The 12,155-nt window shown below is 38.1% G+C and overlaps 1 protein-coding gene and 1 long non-coding RNA gene across 7 annotated transcripts in view; one reads left to right on the top strand and one right to left on the bottom strand.

Moving 5' to 3' along the window:
* The window catches only part of PHLDB2 (pleckstrin homology like domain family B member 2), an 82,180-nt gene that overhangs the window by 10,468 nt on the left and 59,557 nt on the right, over positions 1-12,155 (bottom strand). For 5 of the 6 annotated variants that reach the window (XM_063393838.1, XM_063393836.1, XM_063393840.1 and 2 more), the window contains 3 exons: positions 9,564-9,707; positions 7,817-7,957; positions 7,198-7,297 (listed from right to left, as the gene is read on the bottom strand). In XM_063393838.1, the coding sequence (XP_063249908.1) occupies positions 7,198-7,297; positions 7,817-7,957; positions 9,564-9,707 (385 nt within the window). The remainder of the gene's footprint in view (positions 1-7,197; positions 7,298-7,816; positions 7,958-9,563; positions 9,708-12,155) is intronic. The other variant, XM_063393841.1, reaches the window with a different exon arrangement.
* LOC134548790 (uncharacterized) lies at positions 3-10,437 on the top strand. Its single transcript, XR_010079891.1, has 3 exons — positions 3-3,442; positions 3,919-4,442; positions 10,111-10,437. It is a non-coding gene; the product is annotated as an uncharacterized LOC134548790 (long non-coding RNA).

The following is a 12,155-nucleotide window of genomic DNA, read 5'->3' as shown; positions in this document are numbered from 1 at the left end:
AAGTACAGAGGAAACACTGATTTCACACAAAAATTATGTAACAGGAGCATATCTTGTTAGCAGCACACGCATTTTGAACACCACTTCAGTCTTTACTGCAGCGTGACCAAGGTACTACAACACTGCGGTTAATTTTACAAGTTAATCACACTGAAAGAAAAGCTTTAGACACCTGCTTTATCTATGACGGATTCAAATTTATGCGTATTAGTATAGCTGACTTTTCAATCTATGTTCTTGTATGTATATGAAGATCTAATTTGAAAAAATGAAATTTACATTTTAAAATGAAAATTAGGCCTCATCTGGAAAGTTAAATTCAGTTAAATTCCTGAATAGAAGAAGTGACACTGACTAAATTAGAGAAAAAAAGAAATAATCTCAATATTCAATATTCTTAAGTACTTTTCAGGATGGCTTTATTGAATATGGGTTTTATTTGTCTGTTTGAGAAACTTTGCCTTCTGGTAACTGCCACTGGACTCTCAGTTTCAGCTGATATAATACAGGCTGCATGTTATAGAATCATAGTGTAGAGGTACTTCATTGGAGTTTTGAAATTGCAGTTCACCCTACAGGATTGAATCAGATCTTTTAGCTCAATGATTCTGAAGAAAAAATAAGGTCCATGCAAACGTTCTTCTGCTATTTTTCCACAAAAGCATTTTTTTCTGAAAAGTCATCCATCTTGAACACAGGGAACTTTGTTTGGTAATATGTCCTTTGAAAATATCTCTTCACAATTATTTTTATCTCATGTCTCTGTTGCTCTTTCAAAGTAATGCAGACTAAGAGAGAGGTTGTTGAGCTTGCCTGATGAGGAGGAGTTGTCATTTTAACTGCTGAAGTATTTTACAGAGCCCTTTTAAGGTTGTTCCATCTATGTGATTAGAAATGCAACCACGTTTTTCCTTCAATGAATGCAAGAAGTGAGACTTTCTCATAGTTCTGATTATTAGGTTTATAATGTTTTCTACACATTTCTGACCCAATTCTGAGCTGCTGGCAGAACTGGAGATTAGGAAGGACTGATAAGACTATACAAAAACCTCTCATTCTTACAGGAAGGCAGCCACTGACATTTCACATATTTAAGATAAACAGACATGGGAAAAATGCAGACAAATATACAAATGAACCAAGGTTCAGATAAAATTTTTTACTAGACACCATTAAGACACAGATGTTAAGTAAGCATGCTTAAATTGCAGTATTTTCTGCCTTATTCCCTATCGGTGCATACAAGGTTAGTCTCTGGTATTTTTTGCCATGCCAGAGCTGGGAGAATGCCAGTTCAGAGAGCCAACAACTGCAGTTATCTCAAAAGCATGTCTTCAGGTGAATAATTAAAGCATGTCATTAAAGTAACTGTGCCCTACAAGCATTTCCAAGGTAGTTTTCTCCTCACTTCCCTCTGTACCATACAAAGCCTTCTTGGAAACAATTAAAGCTGGGTTTCTAAGGGAACTAAAAGGACTCACATGCCATTTAAAAGAACACTAAATTTCAATCAAAAATTCAATTGCATCAATTAGTAAAAGAGACAAAAGGGACACAAATACACCTCAGCAGTCATAAATAATAGCATCACACAACACGTGTATTACTGATTCATATGTGTGGTTTGCTTCCCCCCCTTGTTTTGGCAAATGCTTCTGTTATTGCAGATAAGCAATTACCTTTCATACTTGAACCCTTGGAATGACTAATTGCTCCTGTGAAATGGTTATCAATGATTCATTAGGGAAAGAGAGAAAAAAAAATTACTGAAGCAACTTTATTCAAATGCATGCTTTTCTGTTGAGCCCTCTACAAATCCTTGCCTACTCAGAAATCTCAATTCCATATTTTATATTTCACTGAAATATAAACCCATCTAAAAGGCACAGAGCAGCACGGCAGTGCTACAAATGCTCCACTCTTGAAGATAAGGAACCCATTTTTGAGGAAAACATTTATCAGTCAAATTTATGCAATCATGCAAATATAACTCAACACCGGAAGAAATCAACGTTTGTTAGGTTGCAAAATGAGATGCATGCACAGAAACAAAGCATAATTCAGTGTTCTCCTTTTCTGTTCATGCTGTAAGCAGCAGGCACCTCAAAGCTCAGGATCAGCTGTGCACCAACACCACGAGGCTTCACAACCAACCTGCTTCCATTACAGCCACACCTACACACTGGGCAGGCACAATCTGTTGTTTAAGGAATTTTCAACTGCTCAGGTGCCTATTCACACCACATGCACTTAAAATATTAGACTTCTTGTAGGATCCAGCACTTAACTCAAATTTCTCACAAGCCAAGATTTGTATCAGTTAAGTCCAACCTGATAAAAGAGCTAAAATATTTGTTGTTGCGTTGGTTTTACTACAGAGCTCCACTGCTCTGCAGCAAACCCATAAACTTAACAATGTTAACAGCCATACTGTCGAGAAGAATATTGCAAAAATCCATAAAGCCATGTTATCAAAGAAAAATATTCCAAAGGAGTTACTGCAGAATCACAAAATCCAGGTATACCACCACAAAAATTATGGTGAGGGTAGAACTAAAGGTGAAAGCTGTTATTAAAAGTGGCACTGTCAAGCATGTAAAGAACCCACTAGTATTTTATGAAAATGATCCCATTACATTTTTCTTTTATTCCTATTCTTTCTTCTTTCTGTTCTTTTTTTTTTCCCTTTTTAAAGACTGACATTGAATTGTCAAGATACATTTGTTGTGTGGAAACATGCCAAAGTAGGAAGCCCAAGTCTGTCTACCTTGTCATCGTCACCCACAGAGCTGCAAAGATTTCTACATTTTCTGCTCTACTTGTGTGGCTATGAGCAAAGAGGCAAAAAAATAGGCCTGTGCAAAGCCATAGCTCTGCAGATATTAGCACAAATCAGAAGTTTTGTTGTGACAGGTTATATGACAGCAGGAAAAAAAGAATTTTTGAAATGCTGTCATTATTTAACTATTATTTTAAAGTTTTTCAAGAGTCTAGGAACTACTTGACAGTGCTGATGCAACTGGTACTTTTGCAAAAACATCACATGAGAAATACAGCCAGGGAAAGGAATATTTTCATACCTTTTCTGGTTTTTCCTGAGTTTCATAAGAAAAAGAGTGAAAAGCAAACAGAAAAAGGCAGACTGCTTTGAAAAGTTTCTAGATTGTTTGTACAAATATCCCTTGTTTGCAGTATACTTTTTTTTTTATACAGAGCTTAGAAAAGACACAAATAATTATCCTGCTGGTACCTAAGTTCTCTGAACAGCTTTGTTCCCAGTGCTGTGTCTGGTCTTACACCTTAATCCCCAGCTAACATTCCTTCTTCCCTTCTGCAATCCATCCTGCAGTTAGCATTGGCTAACTCTCCCTCCTTGCTCCTGGCCGTCCCTGTGGAAGCCTCTGGCACCCAGCTTGGAGCTCCAAGCATCCACCTGCGCAAGGTGAGGTCTTGAGATCGTACCAAAGAGGGGTTTCTTCATTCTGTTTTTGCACGTGGTTTGGTTACAAAGCCATGTCCACAGGAGGTGAATTTATACCTACAGTCTTCCAAAAATACCTCATGAATGGCTGCTGAGAAATACCTTTTCCCACTAATGATTTATAACAAATATGTGCCCTCTAAAACATTTGACCTTAAGGCAACTTAATCAGGCTATGATTACTGACAGTGACTGTTTCTTTCAATAACAATTCTTCAACTCATATAACTGACTGAACACAGTTTGGTAATCCTGGAATAAAGACTGTTTAGTACTTAAAAATCCATGAAAATATTTATTATTGCATCCAGCCTAGAATTTATTCATAGATATTGCTTGCTCCCGCATAAAGAAAATGAGAATGAAATCCATGTTCAAACCCAGGAGGCTAAACTTAATTTCCTGATTTCACTTTTAACTTCCCTTTTTTTTTCCAGCTCAGACTTTTACAGTTGCCTTCTTGGACTGAAATAAGAAAAACTGGAGAAAGCACATTAGAGAAAACTCATTTCAGACCAGTGATAACACTCAGATAATATCTTTAAACCAGCTGAGCTGCAACTGCCTCCAGCCAGCCTTGAATATATTTGTTTTCAGATCTGTGTGCACACACCAGAACATCTGGTCTAGAACTTTGCTCAATGCTGTCAAGCCCTAAGGAGCAGAGGAAGCTACTAACACCACATCTGGAGCACATCATCCTCTTTGGATAGCAGTGTGTGGGTCACTGCTTGATAGGCAGGGCTCCGGACTGAGTGGATGAAATGGCATTTATCACACGAGAGCCTGGCTCTCCACTGAACACAGTTGCAGTGCTCTGTGCCCAAGGTATCAGGAAGCCAAGACGCCCATGTCGTTTGCAATAGACCACCTTGGCCACAGAAAACTGACAGAGTGAAAAACCTGTCAAGTGGGGAACGAAACGCAAGGAAAGCAAGCGCTGACTCACTGCACATGACAGGTACAGAAAACTTTTTATCTATTCATCACGTTTTTTTAGGTGAACAACTACCTTTTGGAGCAGGAAGATTAGAGAGCTTGTATTTATCTGTATAATCAGTCTCTATACATTGACTAAGTTCCACTGATTCGTCAGTAAATCTTCTGAAAAATATTCATTTATTCTGAAAAGGCAAACCTGATGTACCTCAAGAATGCTTTTACAATAAATATGCTGTATTTATTATAATATAAACATTTATCACTGAGGGTGATAAATGTTTATATCTCCAAGGGTGTCCACTGACATCTGGCTTGGTTTTCAAAGATGTATTTAAAGATGTCTGATGAAATTAATCATAGTTACTCAGACTCAAGTACCATTGATTTTAATGCAAGGCAAGTAAGATTTCATAAATCTGGACAATTTCATGATTTCTGGACAATGATATTTCATTGCAGTGGTCTTGTGTGGTGTGCTGAAGCAATACATCACGTTCAGAACATTACCCACATCTCACTGTTCCACAGAAATGCACTTCCTTTACTTTTGACTTTGAAGAAAGTTTGTTTTCCTTCCATGTGTTAAGTATGGGTGTGAAGTGTGAGGGGAAACCAGAAATCCCACCAAGGTAAACTCAGTCCTTTCCCTGCTCAAACCATGAAGGCGCTTCTATTAAGGTTTTACCTGTAAGGCTGAATGAAAGGTGCTTTTTCTGGCCCTTCTGTATAGCTGGATAGAAATACTCTGGGATCTGACTCCAGCCATCTGACTTGGATATTCCTGTCCTTGCTAAGTTCTGCACTGCAGTGCAGAAAGAGCCTGCAAACACCTTTGTGGTGTGTAACCCAGACACAGGAGCTTTCCCCAGCCTAGAAATGTGGCTCTTCAGTGCAAAAGCAGTTACACTCTTCAAGTTCCTCCAGCAGCAATAAATTCAAGGAACTTGAGGTTGAACAGAAAGAGAATAAACCCTTTAATAACTAAGAGAGGCCCCAAATGATCCTTGTGTTCCTATATCCTTCCTGTTAATGACACTTTGAAAATCCTGTTACAGTTCAAATAAAGCACCTGTTTCCCTTTCACAAAGCTGATGTTTCAGAAAAGGACATCTAGAACTGTCCTCTCTCCCAGTACAGATTAACCCCTTAAGGCTCTCATCATAATTTCCTATTTCCACTCAAATTGCTGAATCTTTCAAAAAATAACAGCCAACTAATATGACAAGCAGTATAGCATGATTCCTCAACAGAATATGTGCTATGCCAACTGCCCCAATGAATACATCTCTCTCCTTCTCCCTGCCTCTCTTCTTTGTCAGGCCATAATTCAATTCTGATTCATGAGTTTTCTCTCTTTTTTACTCTTAAGACAAGAAAACTGATCCTACTCTTAGATTGTCTTAATTGCACAGTGTCAAAAAAGTAAACATTTAAAGTGATTTATTTTAAAAGCCTTGCCTGGGTAACATTTTAAAATTGTGTCTTAGGTCACACTTACCACTTTTTGCAACCATTTTACATAAATATTTCCAAATTTAAATAGTTGATCTCTTGTCAAAATTTGGCCAAAACATCCCTATTAATTCTCAGACTGAAATAACACCACAATGATGAGTCTGAACATAGCTGCCAGCTATTCCACCCTTGCACACACATTACATCAAAGATGCTTTCCAAGCATCCTTTTGTATGAAGCTCCTTTTGTATTGTACCTAAAATATGTACAGGCAAGTAAGTTAGCCACAACATTGCAGGTTTGTGTAAGGCCTGCTGCCAGCTAAAGCTCAAAACCAACAAATCACAACTGGATCAGCTGTATAAAGGGGCTGTGGTAAGTCATGATCCTTTTCCAGCTTGCTTGTTCCATCCGTGCGTTGACTCATCTTGGTGTGTGTGACTGAGCTCAGTCATTGCTCTGAGCTTTACCAGCTGCAAGCTCTGACAAGTCCTGTAACAGCGGGATGGATCTAGCTCAGCTCAGGCTCAGTTAGTGCAGCTCTACACAAGAGCCCCTTGCACTGGTATTGAGAATGGTGAGGCAGATGCTGGAAAGAAAATAAACTGACAGATGGCACTGAGGAGTCCCTCCTTTGGAAGATGGGACACTTATGAATAATACATCCATTAAAGCAGAAAATACGAGTATCGACTCAAGTCAACAAACAACAGACACAGGATCCACAGCCTACAAGATCATGTTTCAGAGGTGTAGCTTGCCTTTGGATCCAGAATTGCTGTGTTCCTATTTAAAAATACAGCCATCTATTAGCAACAGAACAACTCTCTCCCTTACTATTTTGTAGCCCAGATATTTAAGACCACTTATAATACCACAGTCACAGCTTCTCAAAGTTATCTCTCTCTGGGGAATTTATCCAGGCAAAAACATGTGCCTGTGAAAAACAATTTTTAAGATCCCAACATTAAAAAAAACGTAAGAGAAAAAAAGGAAGAACATGTAATATACTGCTTCAAAATCACTCACAGAAATTACCCAGTTAACACAATGTGTATTTTCAATATACTTTTCTTGTTTACTGGATTATATTTGGTGACTATGTACTTAAAAACTACATGTGCACATGCATCATAATATTAACCTCTTATTTTGCCAATATCAAAAGAATCAGTTACATTTAGAGTTTGCTTTTGTCACCAAGAAGTAAACTTTTATTTTGCAGACCTGTTGATTATAGCAACACCAGTTTCAGGTGTATTTCTAAAAAAACTGAACACTGATTTTAAACAGAAATGAAACAATGAGAAGGTCTTACCTTTGTGCATCCTCCTCGATTCCGACTCTTTGGTCATGGTTGCCAGGCAGTGAGGAAGTACACTGCCACAGCTGTTACTCTGTCCTAATGGTAAATGTCCCTGCAGGAAATGTTGTACATATGTGCTTTAAACTGCATTTCAAGACTTTTTTTAATCAGCAATGGCAAAATAATATGCTTTGTTAATGTCATGTCATATCAATCAGCCATCGATATTTCAACTCTATTAGGTGATGTCTCTATTAGGGCAAAATGTTTTCAAAGTAGTATCTCCACCTTCCTGCTGTTTGTTGATTTACCACATCACAAACAGAGAGTATTTTCACTTATTTATAACTTTATCTTCACCATTTACAGGCCTTCAGTAGAAAAGAAAACAAAAAGTTGTGTCTCTAGAATGTCTCAATTTAAACCAGCCCAAAAATACAATGGCATTTCCAGAGGTCAGAAGAAAGGCTGGAAGTAGAGAATGTTTCATATACATTCCCATTTGTTAATAAACCTCAACTCATTTCAAATTTGGGAGGTTACATAATGCTTAGGGAGCTACCCAGCCTTCCCTCCACGCCAGCCCAGGATTTCCTGCAGAGGCTGGCAGGCTGTGAGCAGAGGCACGTACTTTGTTAGTGATGTTGCGTCCCAGCGTGGCACTGTTGAAGTGGGGAGACACGGACGGAGTGGTTTTCTTGCGGGGCAAGGTGTCGCTCAGGTACGTGCACTCCCTGTGCTGCTTCTTGCGCTCCTCCAGGTTCCTGAAATGCTTCACGGGGAATTTGTTACAGTTTTGACAACATAAATCGATACACTTGCTCACTTACACTCTATATGGAACATGCTGATAGTCTGGAAAGAACAAAATCTAACATAGAGAGCGCCTCCTGCTTCACAGCGCTTTCCATCACATTAAAGTCATACTGATTAAAACAATGCATTAAATCCATGCACACATTTTATGTCCATGTCCCTGTACCTTTACCTTTGCGTTAAATATTCAAGTCTATTGTACAAGTGAAACCCAATGACAAAGGAAAACTTTTCCTTAGAAGTTACACTAATGAACTGGTAGCTTAAAACCAATACAGCTTTTGAAAGGCATTGTTTAAATGTATGTGAAAAATTAACTTAGGATTTCACACACACATTATTGGTGCATGTCCTCTGATGGTTACAATGGCTCCTGAATATTAATATTTGCCTCTGCATTAAAAGGTGATTTTTTTTTTCAGAAACATTCTATAATACACCACGTTGATTTTTAAATGAGCAGTGCCTTTAAGTGCAACGCTCTGTAAGCACAATCAACTTATAGTCTATGGCTCTAAAGTCCTCACACATAAATCAGCTTTGTGGCCACCATAACAAAAGCAAATAAAACAAACTAATCCCAAATTATCAGCTTTGAATCTGTTACCTGTTGTTGCCTGCGGTGTTTCTTAGCTGGCAGAGGTGGAGGTGTATCAGATAAAGGAATAGGATCTACATGAGTAGCCATGACCTCAGGCCAATGGACTGATGGAAGTTGAGCAATAGAGCGAGGAGAAAGAGAATGAGGAAACACAAATCCAGAACAGAGAGGTGATCTTAGCTTTATAGAAAAAAGAGAAATTACACACAGAGTTTTCTTTTTGGAATTTCTCAAAAGATACGGCACATAAAAGCTGCAGTTTTAGCACTGTGTTTGTTGGGGTGTTTAGCAGGAAAGGAGGTGTTCTCTACTGCAAATCTCAAGGCATACAGAGCTACCAGAAGCAGCACACAAATGCCAAATTCTAAACCAGTTTCTGCCTGATTGCAATGCAAAGTATGTGGCTTTACATTTATAGGGTTAATCTGTTCCTTTAAAAGGGGATTTTTTTCAAAATTTCACAAAGAATGAGGAGAAGAAAGTAAGTTAGAAAACAGACTGGACAGGCTCCAATAGCTAAGGAATAGCTAAGATAGGTAGAACCTAGTAATTTCCCATAACTATTCAAGATATACTTCTACCACCTTACAAGGGGGGAAGAAAGGGAGGGTACAAAACATACAAAATGAACACCACTAATCAAGTTGTCATAAGCTTGTCCACAGACGTTTTCTCAAAGGTGCATTACATTACAGTGTTTGGCAGGCAAAGTTTGTCACTTAGTGCTCCTTGGGTCATAAGAATTCAGGTTTTTTGGCCTTCATAGTCCCATCTACCTCCTCAAAGACACTTTACAGCTGGAGCAGTCTTTCAGCTTTACTATTAACCTGGTAACTGACTTGGTATCTGGCAGGGGTCAGTTTGTTACATGTTGAATTACAAAAAAATGAAAAATAAAGAAAATAAAAAAGGCAGCCATGAAAGAACAATGCAAACAAAGGGAAATGTCTCCCAAACAAACCTCTTTATTTTGTGGCTGGCTCGTCAGCACAGCCGTGGAAGGCTCAGTGGCAACTGCTTCAACATCTGAGGGGGTCTGAGTGGAAGGGGATATATTCGTGGAATTGCCATACAGCTCACTAATTTCACTTACACTGATATAGCCCTAAAAGGAGGAATTCAGAAGTTAAAAGGAGCAAAAGCCAAAAGACATGCAAGAGTATTAATGTATCCAGTACAATGAGAGTTAGTTTAGAGTGATTCAGCCAAATATTTGTAAATAATCATAAATAAAATAAAATTAGCATCAAGATTTTCAAGTGTTAAATACTTGGATTCTGAAAATTATTCTTAATTTAATTCTAAAAACATTTGTGTAATCAAAGTGCAAATGTACATTAAGTGTCCAAAAGTTTTTACTAAAATGCAAACACCCTTTAGAAATTATGTAGCTCTTTCTCAGGAAAGCAGATTGGGCGAAAAGGAAGAATGAATCTTATTCTGAGATCTCAGTTCTTTTCTTTTTGTCTCTGATTAAATAACCTGATTTGTTTCTTGCTAACTATTAGGTTAATTTGAGTAAATCAAATGACTAACAGAACTGGGAAGAACTTCTATAAGGACAAGCCATTCCCATAAACTACACTAACACATCTTCCATTTGCATCATCTGGAAGATACTTCTAACTTTTATATGTTACCAGAAGAACCAGGTAAGATGCTGTTAGTGTTAGCCCTACAGCCATTACAATTTGCCTTTTCTTGTTTTTTTTTTTTAATTAAGCAGTCATACAGAAAGTGATGGACTGAGGGATGGCAGGAACATCAGTGTGCTTCTGCCTGCTGAGGAGATTCAAGGAAGCAGATTTAAGACATGATGGCAAAATGTAGTTATTGCATGTATTTCAGTGTTAACTGCACAAATGGTTTTTAGAAAGCAAAATATGGATTCTAATCCACTGTGCATAGGATATCAGGCTGTATAAATTCAAATGTCCTAATTTCTTATCCATAGAAAACAAGGCTATGTAAAAGGAAGAGTAAATCACTGTCGAAGCAATGTCAAAAAGATGAGCTAGAAATATGTGTATTTTTAAATCAAGATGTAAAGCTGTTTTCACACTGACCATGTGTGGCAAGGGCTGTGTTTGTATTACTGCACCAACACAGTGACATACCAGTGTGTAAACTTCCATAGTTCCATAAGAAAAGCCACAGACTGCTATAGTATTTTTTCTTTTTAGAAATGCCTAAATTTACCAATGATCACAGAAGACTACTTGAAAAGAAATACCAACACTACTATCACTACTATACATCACTACTATACACTACTATTAGCATAATTTTCAATGTATAATATATTTCAAGCAGGTAAGACAATTCTGGAAAATTATGTATCATACAGTGAACAAAGCACTCTACGAATGGGAGGCAAATCTTAACTCTCATATTATTTGATGACCCATTAATTGAGGAAACTGGCTAAGATACTAAGGTTTATCTCTCAAAACATGTGACAATAGTACAGTAAAATAGAATCCAGTATGAATTAACATAAACTTGCTTAACTATCTTGTAGTGGCAGTTTATCAGTAACCAAAACTCAGCAATTCTGTAATGCAATATTGTGTTAAGATTTAAACACTTTCACCTTTATATGAAGAACATTTGGTTCTGACTCACAATGCCAGTGAGGATTTAGAAGGGGGATAAAAAGCTAAGTAAGGAACAAATGACTGTGCTATGCACAAGCTCAGACCACTGTTACATTTACTTAAATAAATGTTTTCATGTCAGATTAGTCATCCAAGTATTTTTTTCAATGCTGAACTTTTAAACTGCATTGATTTTCCTTGCTTATATAAGTACTGGGATAAGCATCCTGCTTCTTTATGTGAGGCAGTGTTACTCTCTTGCTGTGCAGGCTGTGAGTCAGCTCCCAATGGATGGCAGAGGATTACAAATGTGTGCTTTAGTGAAGAGGGCTGGCAAGCATTGGACCACAGACTCGACTGATGCATGAGCAACCCTCTGGTGAAATGAACTGCTGTGCCAGCAGTCTCTGTAAGCTTGTCTTTGGTGCCTGGTTTTTAAAGGTGCCAGGACATTTAGAGAATTAAACAGGACCAAGACAAACATGACATCTGGCAAAGTAATTTCTTTTGTAGGACAGAGCCTATGGAAACACTGAGGATGAAACACATAACCCTTGCTGTTCCTTCTCTTATTTGCCTTAGAGTAAATCCTGACTGACTTCACTGTGGTCATTGGAATGACACCACTGAACAATCCATTTCATTAACAAGAGTGCAGCCTCACTTAATGTAGTTGCATTTTGAAGTATGTGAGTAAACAAGCCATGAAATGTATGTGAAAAAACCCAGCCAGATAGCATCCACTCTCTAGTGACAGAATGGGCAGACACATCTCAAAAGGAAAGAAAATGAAGTTTAGACTTGCCAGATGTCCTGGTGGATGGTCAGATGTCCAGGTCAAAACACAACCTAGGACACTGAAAGTCTAAGCAAGCAAGCAAGGGTGCTCAATCCCACTGGCATGTGAAACTGCACACTAGGAACTTGGAGATCAGATGTGCAAGACCCCTGTTCCC

This window comes from Prinia subflava, chromosome 3 (genome assembly GCF_021018805.1).
Source record: "Prinia subflava isolate CZ2003 ecotype Zambia chromosome 3, Cam_Psub_1.2, whole genome shotgun sequence".
NCBI classification, from domain to species: Eukaryota; Metazoa; Chordata; class Aves; order Passeriformes; family Cisticolidae; genus Prinia; species Prinia subflava.
Note: the sequence above shows the minus strand (reverse complement) of the source record. Positions and strands in the feature narration are given on the sequence as shown.